The sequence below is a fragment of the Stegodyphus dumicola genome, chromosome 10 (assembly GCF_044657685.1).
Source record: "Stegodyphus dumicola isolate Sdum_Otavi_A_Nest chromosome 10, ASM4465768v1".
Taxonomy (NCBI): domain Eukaryota; kingdom Metazoa; phylum Arthropoda; class Arachnida; order Araneae; family Eresidae; genus Stegodyphus; species Stegodyphus dumicola.
This window is the reverse complement of record NC_140777.1, coordinates 142761541-142779903: the sequence shown is the minus strand read 5'-3', so window position 1 is coordinate 142779903 and position 18363 is coordinate 142761541. Positions and strand designations below refer to the sequence as shown.

Below are 18363 nucleotides of genomic sequence, written 5' to 3'. Positions count from 1 at the left end.
GGCTGCTGTGTACCGTAAGAAACCGGTTACATTGGAGCTCCTTCTTCAATAAATTATACCAGCATGTGCAGCAATCCTTGTGCCCACATTTACCAACGGTGTTCAAGAAAACGCTTGCCGTTGTACTACGCGTCTGGTCACTGATAATAACCACTTTGAGTAGAGTAACTAACTGCATATGTACAGCTGCAGATGTATCATAATTGCATTAAACCTATCCTAATTTATGATATGTAGGATTTTGTGATAAAATAGGTAAGTTCGGTACTAATGCACAACAAAAATTAGGTTTTCGTTAAGATGAATGTGCACGCAATTTTTGACGGACTCTGTATGCTTGTGCAATATGCTTGTGTATTTAAATCTGATAATTCAGAATTTTGAACAAGCAAACATTTATTATATAAGTCTAATTAATAAACAATGTTTTTCAGACACAGATAAATTTATGTCTAATTACTAAACAGCTTTTTCCGACACAAATGCATTTATATTCTAAGTCTAATTACTAAACAATTTTTACTCTTAACTTTTGAACTGATTCACAGGATAAGTGTGTTTAGAGTACCTATAGAGTACATATAAGTAAATAGGGCCTGTAATCAATGACCATTTTTCTTATTGATATTTTCAAAGTGAAATATTATCATATATTAGGATGAGAAACTGAATTAGAGTTTTAGCATAAGTTGTTGAAAAAATAGCATAATGCAAATAAAGTATCAAATGCAAATGCGTGGTGTGTGTCTGTTGTACACTGTGAGAAGCTAAACAAAAATTTTTATAGTTTGCCAGATTTCTACTTACTCATCGATAATAAAATCCTAAATCAACAGAAGGTGAAATGTTACTCAGGCATATCACTCGCAGACTTTCTTCTTTGCTATGTATGGTATAATCTTTATGTATCTTCTTTATATATCTTTATGTATCTTCTTTATATATCTTTATGTATCTTCTTTATATATCTTTATGTATCTTCTTTATATATCTTTATGTATCTTCTTTATATATCTTTATGTATCTTCTTTATATATCTTTATGTATCTTCTTTTATAATATTTATTATTTTCTTTTTGCATATGTATGGTATAATCTGGCACACAGGTACAATCTCAAAATATTTTACTTAGACTGGCTTAGATATACATAAGATTAAATTTAGAAAACGTACTTTCATAACGAGAATTATTATATAAAGATCTCAAATTTTCATTTACTATGATGGTTCTAAATAGCCATTTTGGGAATTATGTCAAATCTGAGTTGAGTGAGGATTACAGTTGATGAAGAAACTGCTTTTGAAACAAATATCGGAAAACAGAAACAAAACTTGTCAAAGTAGAAGATATCATTACATTGCAGTAGATACCTCACCCTCAAGAAACAGACATGATCTCTAAATTTATCAATGTACATTGAGGTTTTATCCCTGGCAAATTGCTCTCGTTAGCCATCCAGTTTCATAGTCCCGGACATCCTATTCGGCTCCATTTCTTTGCTTTCGTTACTCTCAGTAGGCTGTCTTTCCCTAGTCGAAGCCGCAAATGAATTCAGCCTGGCAACGGTTCTCTACTTCCAACTCCCAGGTAAATCAGACACCTCTCAGCCTCTAAATTTTGTGATCCTAGACATTTTTTAGGTCCTTTCTTTTCTGAAATCATTATTGTTGTTCTCAGCAGCTTTTCATTAAATCTAGCCTTGAATTAATTCAGCATGGCGATAGATCTACATTTTCAAACTTTTGAGCAACCGTAAAAGATCGTTCTTGCAGCACAGCTGGAAACCGGAGGGTCGTTAAAATGAATGTCATCTTCCTAAATAGCAAGACCGCAGATGTATTCTCACCTTCTGAAGTCATAAACTCGCATATAAATCTTTAAAAAATAAAATCTTAAAGGTTTCAGATTTTAACTTACATCCAAAGTGGCGCTTTATCAACGTTTTCTGTGTTACCTTTATTAATTAAATATTATGTTCTTTGCACTTAAACCATAAAATTCAGTTCAACAGCAATGTCGCAAAATAATTTTAAAATGAGCATATATTGTTCCGTACTTGTAACTTTATCGTTTGGGCTAACGGAGCACTTTCCCGTCGCATTTTTGTTATTGTGCATTTATTATGTTAATCTGTTACATCTGGCAACGAGAAATAATGTAAAGTTGAGTCTCTGATAATTGGCAACTGAGATACATTATTCTTCTACGCAGTAGAACGCTAACGCAACATGCATTCGCTGAATTAACGCTGTCTCTCTTCTCGCTAAGAATAAATGATTAAATTATATTGTTAATAACGCATCTGATTTCTTACTACGCTAAACAACGCTCACTACATCGCACACATATCTTTAGAATTTCCGATACACAGCTCTGCGCGCTGGAGATCTTGTAGCAATCTTGCTTTTAAGCAAGAAGAAAGGAGATGAGGACTTTGGCGAACGCCGTTTCCTCCAGTCCGTGAAGAATATCTGGATTCTCCACGTACGCTCGAGATAAAAAGGTTTTTTTCCCCGTACAGTGTTGCCATTGTTCGCTTTTAAATCGTTGAGTTTGTTAATCAGAAATTCGTTAAAGTTTTACAAAATATGAAATATGTGTGTCTGTGTGTCTTTCGTTCGTGCTGAGCGTAAGCTAATAGACTCAGGACGACGAAATTTGGTATAGGTGCATGTAGACAAGAGCCATTGCACTTCGAAGCGATTTTTTCAAAATTCGAATCAGATTTTTTTTATTTTATTTTTTCCAATTTATCGCATCATTTTAAATAGTTTCATTCTTTTAGAAATGTGGTTTTGGCAACAATTTTCATTCAATTGTATACTGGACTGCTGACTGTTGAAAATCAGCAATGTTGCCACGTGGAAAAATGAGGGCCATAATTCTGTGCGGTTTTTTAAATTTAATGTTTCTCTTCGATACCGGATGTTTGTTGAGAGAAGGCAACGGGAAGTTGGTGAATTTATTTATTAGGATAATTAATATTTGTGTTATGGGATATTGCTTATTTCATTGTCATTATGTTAAATGTAATACATTTTTGTTTTAAATTTGTGTGGTTTAAAAAAAAATTATGTTGTTCTGCAGAATAAAATTCTGCGCAGTTTTTAAATTTAACGTTTGGCGTTCCCTTCAGGCATTTTTCCGGTATATTTAAAAGCCAGACGAAGGCTGACCGCGTAGCTGCTAGTCGACAATAAAACAAATTCCAAATTTCAAACTTGGGCTTTCAGATGCCCATATTCGCAGTAGGATTACGTAATTCAGAATTGGATGGTTCTAGGTACCGTTGTTTTATCATAATGCGAGAAACATACATACATTTATGCAGATTCTTCTTTATTTAATTTCTTCTTTATTCTAATATAATAGAGGGCGATAGTATTTGGTGGCAACGACTTGAAAAGTGATACAGCCTTTAAAAGGTTTCAACACAAAATCGCAAAACGAAGCAATATTCCTTCAGGCACAAAGCCCCTTTTGACTAAAATCTGCTTGGACTGCAAGTAAAAATGGGACGAATACTTTTCAGAGACATGAGATTCGCTGTTGAGACTCTGAAAGTGAAGGTGTCTTTCTATCTCGCTGCTCGGATTTGCTACATTCAAGACTTGTTATTCTTTTCTTCTATTGATCTAATGCTAGTAAGTTATTAACGGTTTGAACACCGATGTTTGCTTTCGGAATACTGTAAAAAGGGCCTTTGAGTGTTCCTCAGATCTCATTTAGCTATACTTCTGATCGAGGGAGTTTTGACCGTGATTCTGTACTTGAATTCCCATTCAATATGTCTGTTATCGGACATATGATTCAACGGTTCAGCTTTATGGCATGCAAAAAATATTCACCTCTTAATCCGGTGAATGAATTCGAATTCTCCATGCTAAGGAAATTCATATACTTTATTTCAGATATTGCCTAAGCATCAAAATGACTCAGATCAGTTCTCCTCTAGGCCTAGCTGAAAGCTCTTCCGAACAGGTCCTATACCGTTATAGAACTGGAGTATGACACCAATATGAATGGAAATTGGTAAGCGCTAAGCGTCCACACAGTTTAGTTGAAAATCAAGCTATTATGTTTTTGCCAGCATCCCTGCTGAAAAAACTACAATTTCAGAGATGAATAATTCACTTATTCAACAAAATCCTGATCAGAAGTTGCAGTGAATTCAAAGCCAAAGATGGTGCCAAATATAGCAAAAGTTTTTCTTATCGAGAATCTGAGATAAATTTGTAACTGCTTAGGAAAGCAAAAGCATCACTGCTTCGGAAACCCATCACCTTTAACGGTGACGTTATGATAACATCACCTTAGGTAAACATCACAGTCGTCCAACTTTCTACGTACAAGCACGGCACAAATGGCGTCATCTGTCTGCATTCAACTTCATTGAATCTGGTTGTAGCAAATACGTCTAGAGCTGGAACGTTCAGCCAAGCCAGTCGGTAGTGAAAGGGATGATACTATGGGTAACGGGCTAGTCACTAATGATATTAGTCAAACTACAATAAGTGAGGCGCAAACTTCAAGAAACTTCGCATTTCCTGCTCATCCAGCCAAAATATCCTGAATAGTGGGCTGTATGGTAAAGTTACAAGGCAATATTTTACAGAATTCCTTGAAAAACAGAGATTCAATGAATTATCAGCCAAACGAAAGGAGAACTTATAAACTTTTAACTAAGGATGACATTCTGATGGACCCATTCCGAAAATTAACAGCGTTATACAACGCCCTCAATTTGTCCCCTGCCTGTGAAGAAATATTCTTCAGATAGTAATAAAAAACTTACCGATTAATACTAAATCCTCTAAAATAGAGTAGAAAATAACTGGAAAGGGATTTGCAACGATTAAGGTGGAGCAGTTGAGGATGCGACGCTGAGAAAGAAAAGATGCCGTTGAACTTTATACAGTGATAGAGTTAGGCTGCGGAAGTCGAAGGAAGAAGTTGAAAGGAACGATAGTCTACGTACGAGGGTGAATCAAATATAAACGAGGCTTTAGTTTAAATAAAATTCATTTCATAGGAAACACCTAAATTTCTACAAATTATTTTTCTAAATAATCTCCTCTTTTTATGATACATTTCTCCTAATGTTTTAGTAACATTTTCATTCCGTTTTCGAAGAATGAAGTTGGACGGGTATCTAACCAGTTGAGCATGAATGTTTTCACTTGATCGTTGGTATCAAATCTCTTATTTCCAAGTACTTCTTTGAGGAGTCCAAAGATGTGAAAATCGCACAGCAATATGTCTAGGCTGTAATGTGGATGATAAAGCGTTTCCCAGTGCATTTCCGCCAGTTTCTGGCGTTGTCGTGGATGATCAGCACCTCAGCACCATTTTATTTCAAACTAAAATAAGAAAAAGTTCTTTGCAATTTTAAACCGTTTAAAAATCGTAACCGTTATTTAAGTAATATTCCTCCGTAAAAATTTCATAATAAAACTTTCTGTAGCATTTTAGTCTTAATAAATAGAGCTGTTGTTTCTTGTTACTTACATTATTTTATTTAATACATCACTTATTTCCTTCTATTACGAAATAAATTTTGTATATCACAACTGCAATTTGCTTTTGCACAACCTTGAGAATTTATATACTATAACATAATCACGTTAAACTGTGATAGCTACTATTACAGTTTACCGACTAAAACAAAGCATAGTATTTCCGTAATTTTGGATAAGTGTTGAATTTTCCTTCAAACAGAAATAAGATTTGTTTATTTAAGCTTAGAAATAACCACATTAAATAAGAAAGAGCAAAATCGCTGTTAGTTTATTTGAAATGTTTCTTTATATTCACAGAGTTTCATTTCTTTTAAAACAAAATAATAATTATTTACGTCTCTTCGAAACTTTTATTGCAGTTTTTAAAAATATTTAGCTAAAGTTCTTAAATATAGGCTCTTTAGTTAGAGCTTATCCTATAGCTCTTAATAACATGAAATTTGGTAATCTCTATTATTTACGGTACTTATGAAAATAAATATTCCTTTAAGGCTCTACCTTGGAAGGAAGTATAATGTTATTCTCAACGACTGGACATCAGTTAAAGACGCCTTCAGCCAAACTGCTACTGCCAATAGACCGGAAGATTTCTTTGGTCTGCTGCCTGACGGTTTCGGTAAGATCTTTGAATTATTCTTTAAACAAACCTATTCGTTTTAGCCTTAAAGTCGTGTAAAGATGTGGCTCTTCATATCCCAGTTTTTCCCAGGAAATTCTTGCTAGGTTCCATCAACAATACGGGATGTTGTAATTTTGAGGTACATGATATTCAAAGTACTAAAAACATCCGCTTCTAGCAGCAGTATCAGCTATTGTATGGCTGGGCATGAGGTTAAAAAAATGTGCATGGTAGTGGTAAGTACTGCAGTCCACGAGGCTTCAGTTTCATGCCGGAGAGCATCTTTCACTCTGATTGGCAAATGTTAACCTGTATCTTTCTTAAACCGTTGACTAATTATCTAGTTATGTTTAGTTACAGAGCTGGAGAACACGCCAATCAAAGTGGAAATCGAACACTCTATGGTCTGAGGAAACGTAGTACAGTGTGGACATGATGCGGTCTTGCAATGTGCTGTTGAAAGGCGGGACGATGGAAGCCCCGAAGATGGCACGTTTGGAGAGATTAAAACTCAATAATTTAACAATGGCTAGTCCAAGTGCCAAATATGCGGACTAGATATAAACGGAATATACACCCAATGGCACCCCATAACATCAATCCGACAACTGGGCTAGTATGGCGATCAATAAGACAAGCTTCTAATATTCCTTCTCCTTATTGCCTCCAGTCAGAGATACGGCTATCATGATTCTGCTGCAAGAAAAAGCGAGATTCTTCAGAAAAGGCCATCACACCATTGATGACTCTCTATATGCATTATTGGATGCAGCATTATAGAACCTGATCTCCGTGTTGCAGCCTCTAGGGAACTGAAGGAATCACCGCTTTGCTAGATGTCCGGTACATTGCAGACATAGTTCCTTCGTTCATGCAGACACTTTATGCGCAGTGTTTTAATGAGTATCCGTGATATGGCCGTACGATACCCTCCGAGGCTCCACTCCGGCGCGGTAGACGAACGGAAAAGTTTCCCAGAGAGAAAGCGGCGAATGGTTTAACTTCCAAGTTGCGGGAGGTTTCCAATACAGAGAAGATCTTGTAGTACATTTAACATCCAGCATATAAAATCGTTTTCAGTACTCCGGACGCTGCTTTGGTCTGGCGAGAAACTGTAATAGTGTTCTTTCATGGGAGCAAGTTGGCGTGTGGCGATTGAACTTATACTGGGATTTGAATGAGTTTTTTTTTCTTATATGAAACAAAACACGACCTTCAAAACAGAAAACAATCAATAAACAAGATTTCGGAATGCAGAACTGACATATCAGCCTGACTTTTATGCTGGTTCGAAGTAATATTACTCTTATATGTAATGTGCGAAGGCGAAGATATATTAACAGGCCCAGCATATTTTACATTTCATGACAATTTCATTTTTTTTTTTTTTTTGTGCTTCGTTTATGATGTAGTAATTTTATTGGCCAACAGTTAAAAATCGCATAATAATTCTTTTCTGTATTTCAACCAGGAAGAAATCAATGAGTTGGTGAATCTGATACAACAAGAGCATGGAAAGCCCTTGGATGTCTCTGAGGTTTTCTCATCTACTTTTGCTAACAACATAATGACATTGCTGTTTGGAAACCGACTACCTCTTGGCCACCCGGTTACGCTTGCAGTGAGTCAACATGTCGATTTGGTAGTAAGATCGTTTCTTTCAGTATCAGTTACCGCCGTTTTCCCTTGGTTGGTCAAAGTTCTTGGGAAAATAGGAACCTACAATTATTCTATACCTCTGAAAAAATTATCCGAATTCAACCAATTAATTACGTGAGTATTTACCTTTCTTTTAAATAGACTTACCAAACTGATTATTCATTACCGTTCAGTAATCACCTTTTCTAAAACTAAATGTACTTATGTGATACCACAACTCTCTTGGCTCAGTTTGGTGGTTTTTTATTTTAATACAGAAGATTAAGAATGGTGACACATAACTGAAAAATATTATTTCGTGCATACGTACTAACTACATTTAAATTACATAATGAGCCCAATAATTAATCAATAAACTTAATAAACAGAGGAATTTTGTTTCTTCTGTTCTAATAGAAACTTCGAAGCGATCGCTTTAAGAACAAATTCAAGAGCAAAAGCAATAACGGCTTTGTATCGTAATACAGATGCTGTTCTCACATTTTTTAGAGACTTTGCTTTGCTATAAAAGAAATCGCTTGCTTAGAAAAAAATTTTAACTATATTTTTGAAAATGTAAATTATCGTCTGCTATTCGACAATTTTTTTTTCATGCAAAATGGCGCTTTTACAGAAGCAATGAACGGGAGGCCATGCTTGAGTTCTTCCCGAAGAAAATTATTCGTATTTAGTTATTGAAAAATGCTGCGTTTGAAGTCAAAAGACAGTTGCATAATCATTAAAATGATCAGTGGCAACTATAACAAAGCAATTAGTGCTGAGTTGAATCTTAAAAAGGCTAAAAAAACGTAATGTGCATCTTCTTTCTCCACAGAAAATGGTTCAAAGAATCTAAAGAAAGTTTTTCAAAGGGATTTATGATTGTTGATAGTTTTTGATATAATGACAAATAAAAATTAAAGACTGTGCAGAAAACTGTTAAGGTCAACTCTACATATTATCAGGAACATGTTTTGCACCCAGATTTTAAATATCAAATAACTTTTCATATTTAAATTACCTGTTCTTTTCGTCAATTAGCTATAAAGTTGTACGTATTTTACAAAAATTTAACTTTCGGGTCGTTTATTCTCCCATCAATAAAATTCAGAGTTCCGTACTCAAGGACCCCATTCCGGGTATAAATTCCTGGGGGTATTTACTGGATTCCTTGCCAGTGTGGTTTAATTTACATTGGTCAAACTAAGAGAGCCTTAAAATTTCGCGTTAAGTATCATTAGGCACATGTTAGAGAAAACGGAACACAGAAGTCTTCCGTTGCCCAGCATTGTTGGTCCGAAAATCACACTTCTTCTTCTGCTGCCAATTTTTCTGCTGCCAAAATTATTTAAGAAACTTCTTCCATTGGTGAACTGGATTTTCTAGAGGCATTTCACATTCAAAAAAATCTTTCTGTTTTAGTTAACGACCCTAATTCCAATACCTCTTTGCAGGAATCTCTTCAGCATTTAAAAAAATTATGTTTTAGTTCCGGTTTCATCAACAGATGGCGCCAGTAGCTTGACTGCTGTCCAGGCTTATCTAATCCCTATATCTTGTCTTGTTCATTGGCGCTTTTACATCTAAGGATGATGGTTCGATAAAATCATCGAAACTAATCCTGTGAAAATTTGAAAATATAACGCTGATTTTTGTTGTTTCACTTCTTCTTCTTCTCGTTACCCACAGCGCCATCAGTCAGTAGAAGTGCATCAAGACAAAGCAAGCAACCGGACGTCAAAATCCACTATAAGGTATTTCTCCCGCCTTCATAGCATGCCTTCGTGGTGTGGTGGTCTGCACGCTGGGTGCGTATTACAGAGGTCCGTGGTTCGATTCCCGGCGAGGGCGTTGCTCATTTTTCATCACTCCTGCTTCCAAAATACCTAATGTCCCTACTGCGGCGCCCGAACTAAAAGGGTGGTGGATGATGATTCTCCACACCCCAAAATTTGGCTATTGGGTCCGCTAATCCCCAGTCGCTCTTTAAAAGGGGGAGTATATAAGGTGTTTCGGCGGCCTTCTTAGCATGCCTTCGTAGTGTAGTGGAGAACACACTCGACGCGTATTCGAGAGGGGCGTGATTCGATTCCCGGCGAGAGCGTTGCTCCTTTTTCATCTCTCCTGCTTCGCAATAAGTTAGTGTCTCTACAGCAGTATCAATTTCCTGTAAAAAATGAAACAAGAAACGTGTATAAAGGCCATACCCTTCACTCATATCCCTACTAAATCGCCTGATGCATCATCTACGGATTTTTTCTCTTTTTGACTTTTAAAAAGCGGATTCTCCAGACATCGATCTGCAAGCTTCTTGGAAGTTGGAAAGTTGTTCAGGAGCTTTAGTATATAAAATACCTCTTCCGCTACTAAAAAAAGGCTTTATGGCTTGGAAAACTACGATGTGGAAAGATAATGAAGAATAAAGGTTATCATATGGAACATTTAAAACACAAAAAGTATAGGTAAAATATTTCTGCAACTACAATGAAAGTCGTCTAAAAAATATGCGAAAAGCCTTTGTATATTGCATTCATGAAGATGGTGCGCATTAAAAATCTGAATTTAAATTTAGAATCTCAGCACTTTTCTATAAAAAATGAGTTGGGAATTGAAATACAACAAAAAGAACGTATATTGATGCGACTACGTTGCTTTTTAAAATTTAAGGTTTATTATGAACATGTATGTCAAAGTGTGGCGTATTCTGGAAATTTGTTGAATTTTAATTAAGTCGTAGCGGTAATATGTACGAACAAACTAAACATCCAAGACCTATAAAAAATAGCTTGCATAACTGAAATAGGATATCTTAGAAACAGTGGCAGTTTCAAAAAAAGTTATTTCTAAACATTTGAATTTTTAAAAATTAATTAATTTTAACATGAAGTAACATAATCAATTTTTTAAATATTTGACAAAAACATGCAGAAATGTCTTTATTTTTATTTTAATAGTTAATATCGATATATTTATAAATTTACGTAACAGAGGAATGAACAAATAGAATAAAACGAAAGATTACTAGCGTAGTGTCCAGTACGGCAAGCAGTGCGCCTATGCGTTATGCCGAGCATGGCATAGTGTGGGCATATGCAAAGGGTGTAAAACATAATAACATTTCCTAACCATTTTATTTGCACGATGCCCCCATACTGATTTAACTGACATACAGATATTGTTGCAGTACGATATGTCAAATAGAAAGTCAGGTAGAAACACTTGGATGATTTCATCAGAGGATAAATCATTGTGAAGCTGCGAAAAATTCTGAATGTGACGAACGTAATAGAGAGTTTGTGGGTCCCCCACGGGCTTGTATCACGAACATGGGTATCATTCTGGAGAGATAGAAACATCCATTTCAGAATTTTGAAGGTTTGTTGTTATTACTTATGCTCAATTGTGTGACAGCAACATCAGCCTAAGCCGACAAAATTCTTCGTGGCAAGGAGCGCTTAAGATACGCCTGTCGTCAGCCTGTGCCTTGAGCATCTTACAGGTAACAGTGCGATTTTGCACAGTTCCATACCCAATGGATAGCACCGCGGGAGGACGGATCCGAGGGTCTCCCATCCCTTCCCCTTCCACCAAACCACATGAGAGGATATTCGGCTCGCCGCATATTTACAGTGCCGCCATATCGCCCCGACACTATACATTTAAAAACATCCATGCCTTCTCCGGGATTTGAACCCGAGCGCTGGATTTGAACCCGGGATTGAACAGTCAGCGACGCTAACCACTATACCAGTTGGACGACTTTCGATGTTTTAATAGTGATTGTCCACATATATTCACAAAGAGAATGATCGAGGTAGTTTACTACTGAACTACCAAGACATATGCAAGGCACACATTTAATATTGCGTCGCTAGAAGATTATGCACAAGTTGTTTGCTCGTTCGGGCGAGAGCCATGTTCCGATATAATATACGTCACTCAGACATATCCATTGGAGATGACGGAAAACCAAGGATTGAAGAAACTCGGTAATGATTTCGAGTTTCTTCATAGATGATAGCTGTTTAGTTTCACAGACGGTTTCGAATATTTAAAGGCTCACCAGCGGCCGAGCGGTAAAGTCGCTGAACACTGGTAGTTCGGTCCGAGGTTCGAATCCCGCGAACGGGCTGGCTGCATGGGTGTTTTCGTGGTTTTCCCCATGTGTAACGTGTATACGAGCCAGTTTCCCTTAGAAATTCCTCCACGAAGGCATCCCTCCCCTTAGGCAGATAGCCCTAGTGTGCTCTGCCGTAACTAAATACACCAACACGAATATTTAAACGTCTGCAGTGAGCGCAGAACATGCAGTTACCTTCCAACATCGTCGAAAGTCATCTTTTTTTAAGTGGAGGGGTTCTCGCTGAGAAAGGTGTAATGGCTGGTTGGACGTACGGAACCCCACATCTTCCAGACTCATTTACTGGTGATTATTGTACAGAAGTTGCCCTTTCTCACGTCCAATAAAAGATGCCGGCGACCGCGAGTTCTTCATAGACGACGAAGTTGCATCTCATTATACAGAGGATTTCGATGAGGTATTGGAGCGGAGCTTGGATAGACTCACGTAGTCCCTTGAACTAAATGGAATTTAATACGTGTGGGAAATTCTCGGGAGGTTCATGGCAAAGAGTTGATCACTAGCCGTCAAAAAACGTTTTGCAGCCGCGATTAATGGTACAAGAAAATATAAATTTGCCATGATGGCCAGGGGATCATCGAGAACCTCGTATTGAGAATGAACAGATGGAGTACATTTGATCTCATATTGAGAAGTGATTATATTCTCTGCTGAAAATTGCAGTTTGCTAAGTTTACGAGCTTTTCTTTGTAGCCTATTATATAGACGTGTTTGTCTTCTACTTGCTGTTCTCGAAATTTACTTTTGAATGAAGGACTTCTTCAGCCTTTGGATTCTTTTTTTGGTTAGTATAGTTCAGCTTTCTGAAGTCTTAGAACTCGAAGATGATATGGCATGCTTTGTAGCGATTTGAAACATGCTACGCAACTTTACATACGCAAACATTTTTCATCCTTAGTTTTTGTACTAGTGTATCGCAAACTTCCGTACACTTAAGATTAAGATAATAATTTCAGATTAATAATTCCGTACACTTGCTCTTCTTGCCATCGGCCGAAGCCCCTCCGGCTCCACAATTCTTACAGACGCAGTACTGCAAAGATCGAGCTTCTATTGCATTTTATGTAATACATAATAATCGAAATTTTAATGTCACTTAGAGTCCCGCACAAATGATTGCTCAAAAAACAAAAACAACAAATAGTCCTTATCATATTTGCGTGTTTTAGTATGAAATTTTATCCGACTTACAATTTATAAATGCTGCTTGTGTGTTTTTCATATTAACTGAATATTCGTTTAATCGGGAATCTGCTGTTCTATTTTAATTTGATTTTTGCTTTTACCGTTTTTCCATATTTTTATACTTGTTATACTTGACGTTTTTTTAGTAAAATGATCATGAATAGAAATGAGAAAGAAAGTGATGATAACTTCGTGGACACGTACTGCAATGAAATGAAACTAAATATTAAAAGCAAAATGTCCACCAGTTTCACAGGTATGTTAATTATACTCTTATATTTTTATTATCTATGAGAGATCATTCATATACACTCATGTTTGGTTTGTTTGATTATGGCAAAGGAGGCAAGGGCTATCTTCCTTATGTGAGAGATGACTTTGTGGAGGACGTTTAAAAAAAAAACTGGCTCATATTCATGTTGCGCATGTAGAAAATCGCAAAGACGTTCATGCAACCAGCCCAGTCACCGTGGATTTGAACTATATGATCTAACTCCCAGTGTCCAAGAACTTTTTAACTTCTCGAACACCGTTGAGGTTATTGATCTTTGAAAGATACAGTTAATAATTTCACAAATTTTATTACACGGAGATTATGATTATGAGCGAAATGCCTGTTTTAAAACAGATAAGGTTAGTTTTGAATTTTAGTATGAAACTGTCTTTGCTAGAAAAATTTGATACTTTAAGCTCATTATCCTCGGTAATACAATCTAGTACTTTGTAAAAGAAGCTTAAATAAGTATCAGTGAATATAATTGGTTACGCAAAAAGGACATTACCAAAATTAAATAATAATGAAATATTTTGTATACAACAATTTATGATATAGTACTAAATGAAGTAATATAAAACAGCATATTGTACACTAGAATATAGTACTTTTACGTATATTCTAGTGTACAAGAATATGCGTAAAAGTATATTCTAGTTTGAAGAAAAAGGATTTTGACATTTGAACTTAATGCACAAAACGATGAGCGAGAAATGAAGAATGCAATTCTTGTACTGTGTCGCATATAACATAACATGTATAACGTTTCACAATGAAATTTCATTCTGCATACATTGTCGCCAAACGGTCGTGAATATGCGTGGGAAAACAATAAGAGAATGTTTAAGCTGTTAAATTTCGGTTACGTTACATATGATGATGAGTGATGATCATGACTTTGCTTTCCTTTCGAAACGCGCAACTTAACGAAAACCTCTTTTTTTTTTGCTGTTCTGAGTATGAAATCAGTGGATAGGGTATTACAATTGTAGTTGAACTGGTAGACAACTGAAGTTATCCACCAGTTGATTTCTTGAAAGTCATCTATAAATGTTTCACGCTACAGCATTTATATGTGACTTTTATGAAGAAACAATAAGCATTCGAACAAAGATTTCTCCTACGAAATAAGCCGCTTTATTAAGAACAAGCAGCATTTAATTGCTTCCTCTCTTATGACACCAAGACATTAAATATCCTCAAAGTAAGCAGTGATGCTGTCATATAACAAACAACTGAACATGGCTACGCAAACACTTTTCTTTTCCTCGTCAGGTAATGTACAACACTTTTTTTAATTATTGTTATTAAAAAATAAAAAGTATTAGTTTTTGTAAGCAACGTTTTCTATAGTACACGTTACACATGTCAATCCTCAGTTAGTCGTCATATATTAAAATAATGGCAACAACTAGATTCGCTATATTTTTAGAGAAGGAAAATATTTCAAATTTAAAAAAAATCTGAAAATCTTGAATGACGTTATTATATTCCTCGTGGTTGCTCTTGAAGTAAAATCAACAGGTTAGTACATCTTGGGCTTTCACGCACAGTTTGACGATTATCATTCAGTTAAATGAAAAGTATCGAGGTTTTTTTTTCTTTTATGAATAATATTATGTGAAAACATTACAGAAACCTATCTGCGCGGCAACACTCAAACTCTGCTAATCGGAGGCAGCGATTCAACAAGGTCCAGTCTTATATACCTGCTAATGGCGGTGGCACAGTTTCCTGAGATACAAAAGAAAGTACATGAAGAACTGGATCACGTACTGGGAAAAGACGGATGTATCAAATGGGCTGAGCGGTCAAAAGTTCCCTATACTTACGCAGTCATCATGGAGTCCATGAGGTGGTACACATTGGTGCCAATAAACAGTATTCGAATGTAAGATTTTTAGATTTTGAAACCTTAGCTATATTTCATTCTTTCGTAAAACCTTTTACATAATCATTTTCAGTATTTGTGCACCAACTTACAAAAAAGGAGGGTTCAGTTTTATATTTGCCATTTTACTCGTCTGATTGACGAAATTCACGTTTTTCATGTCTCGAGAGCGCGACTTGATATATATATATATATATTAGATTTATATGCAGCTTTGTACGAACATACGAATTTTTACACAAAATCGGACTCTTTCTGAAATGACAACATATTTTTTCATTTCGATTCTACGACTCAAAATTATGCCTAAAAACCAAATTTTATGAACTTTATTGAGAAAGGCACCAAATAATTCCAAAATATAGTTGGGTCACATTTTTCCTTTTCCGCAAAGAGTAATTCATTTGGCGAACATCTCATAAATGGAAAGTGCGTCCGGATAGCAATCAGAAGGTCCCAAATTCGAATCCCGGATAGAGCATTCGCATTTCTCACGTTCACTGACTTTAAAAACTCTAAAGTGCTGTATAATTTACCCCATATTCTGGAAAATAACCTGCACTTTTAATACAAAAAATAAGGTCGAAATTTACGGGTGCGAGTTATACGGCGAATATAAAAATGATAGATTAAAAAAATCTGATGTGTACACCATATGATTTCCTTGTACGGAATATTAAATTATACGCATTTTTTCTAGCATTTCATTTAAACTTATTGGATTGAATTAAATTTACTTCGCCGACAGCGCATAAACCACAATAGGATAAATGCATTCTTTAAAATTCACTCTATTTGTTTACCATAGCGACACTCTGGCACTAGACCCACTTAACAGTATTATATTTGGTTCGTATTATAACTCAGAACGCACAAAAATTATATCATTTAAAGAATTATCTAATCGTTGCCACATGTTCTGTTCAAATACTATAATAAAGCTAGAACGATGTATAAAAGAAATTAAGCAAAGAAAACAAGAAAAAAAAAGTTTTTCACAGACGATTGAGTATTTCTCATTCAATTAATTCAGTTCTCACTTCGCGAGAAGGCAAAAATACATAAAAACTCAAAATATCTATTTTAAAAATTACGAAGTAAATCTTAAACACTTATTTCCTCGAAAAAAATTCCAGAAAGGATTAAGCATGATTTAATTCGCAATAATAAATGATGGCGTTATCTTTGTTGATGCGAAGCTAAGTTTCTCTAGATTGGCAACAAATCCACTACGTTGCTGTTTCAAATGTAAACAAACAATGGCCACCATGAAAAAAATTATTAGGTTTAGCGGCACTTAAACAACTTAAAAATTGTTGATAATTCTAAAAATATTGCATACAGATTTACTAAAGGCATAAATACCTTAACCGGAACATAAGAACAACATAATTCAATTATTTTTAAAGCAAAAAATGCACAATTTACAAGCTTATACAAGTAAAGAAACTGAGATCACTGATCCGGGTAACAGAGTGGATATACACTGAAGTGACAAAATTCATGGGATAGCAATATGCAAATACAGATGGCAGTAGTATCGCGTAAAAAATGTATAAATGCGAAGTGCTTTGGCAGGGCTTTCATTTGTGTTCAAGGTATTCATGTGAAGAGGCTTTGACGTGATTATGGCCGCACGACGAGAATTAACAGACTTTGAACGCGGAATGGTAGTTGGAGCTAGACGCATGGGTCATTCCATTTCGGATATCGTTAGGGAATTCAACATTCCGAGATCCACAGTGTCAAGAGTGTGCCGACAGTATCTAATTTCAGGCATAACATCCCACCATGGACAACGCAGTGGCCGACCACCTACACTTAACGACCGAGACCAGCGACGTCTGCGTAGAGTTGTCAATGTTCACAGACAAGCAACACTGCGTCAAATAACCGCAGAAATCAATGTGGGACGTACGAGGGACGTGTCCGATAGGACAGTGCGGCGAAATTTGTCTTCCTTATGCTATGCCAGCAGAAGACCGACTCGAGTGCCTTTACTGACAGCACGACATCGCCTGCAGCGACTCTCGTGGACTCGTGAGCATATCGGTTGGTCCCTAAACGAATGGAATACCGTGGCTTGGTCAGATGAGTCACGATTTCAGTTGGTAAGAGCTGATGGTAGGGTTCGAGTGTGGCGCAGACCCCACGAAGCCATGGAGCCAAGTTGTCAACAAGGCACTGTTCAAACTGGTGGTGGTTCCATAATGATCTGAGCTGTTTTTACATGGCATGGACTCGGTCCTTTGGTGCAACTGAACCGATCATTGACTGGAAATGGATACTTTCAGCTACTTGGAGATATATAAATATATTTATATAGGTTTGGTGCGGCCGATTGCAACCAAAATACGAGGTACACATCTACATGTTATAGCAGTCCTATATATAAAATTTCAACGTTCTGAGGCTACTCGTTTTTGAGTTATGCGAGATACGTACGTACATACGTTCGTACAGACGGCCCGAAAAATTCTCTTCAGATTTCATTTTAAAGCAGTTTTATAATTTTTTGGAGGAAAAGAGTATTTTATTCTGTCCCTTAGGTACAGATATCACTCAAAAACATCATTAAATTGCATTCGATAGCGGTCAAAATGGATATTTTCGTTGAAATATGCTGTCTGAAACTTTTCGCGATTACAATACTTCCTTTTTATTTCGTACAAGGAAGTAATAAGGAAAATATCAGCAAACAAAAATTAGATTTTTACATGTACCTAAATGTTTTTTATTTAAAAGAAATAATATACCTTATAAAATTGAAAATGTGCATTATTGGATAACATGGAAACCTTCGTCTTGTTCATCTTCCGTATACCTTCAGGCACATCCTCGAATTCGGTTTCATCTTTAGCATCGTTGTTACTATGATCCATAAATAAATAATCATCCTTCTTTTCATCTTTCACGAACACCAAACAACCTTCCTGCAGTAGCATTTGCACTTTCTTTCGCAAACTGAATGAAATTGCATTTGAAACGAGCACTATGTTGTTTCTTTTGGAAGAAGCCATATTTACTTCTAAAAGGAACACTAGTAGTATTTGCTTATTTCAAAATCATGGCTTCAAATGTCTACAGAAACAGA

General features: G+C 36.1%; 1 protein-coding gene across 3 annotated transcripts in view; it reads left to right on the top strand.

Annotated features, from left to right (window-relative positions):
- Nucleotides 1-18363, top strand: part of LOC118199131 (cytochrome P450 2U1-like) — a 31880-nt gene that overhangs the window by 3518 nt on the left and 9999 nt on the right. For 2 of the 3 annotated variants that reach the window (XM_035370944.2, XM_085825627.1), the window contains exons 2-5: nucleotides 6013-6137; nucleotides 7612-7913; nucleotides 13251-13360; nucleotides 15014-15269. In XM_035370944.2, coding sequence (XP_035226835.1) covers nucleotides 6013-6137; nucleotides 7612-7913; nucleotides 13251-13360; nucleotides 15014-15269 — 793 coding nt within the window. The remainder of the gene's footprint in view (nucleotides 1-6012; nucleotides 6138-7611; nucleotides 7914-13250; nucleotides 13361-15013; nucleotides 15270-18363) is intronic. The other variant, XM_035370937.2, reaches the window with a different exon arrangement.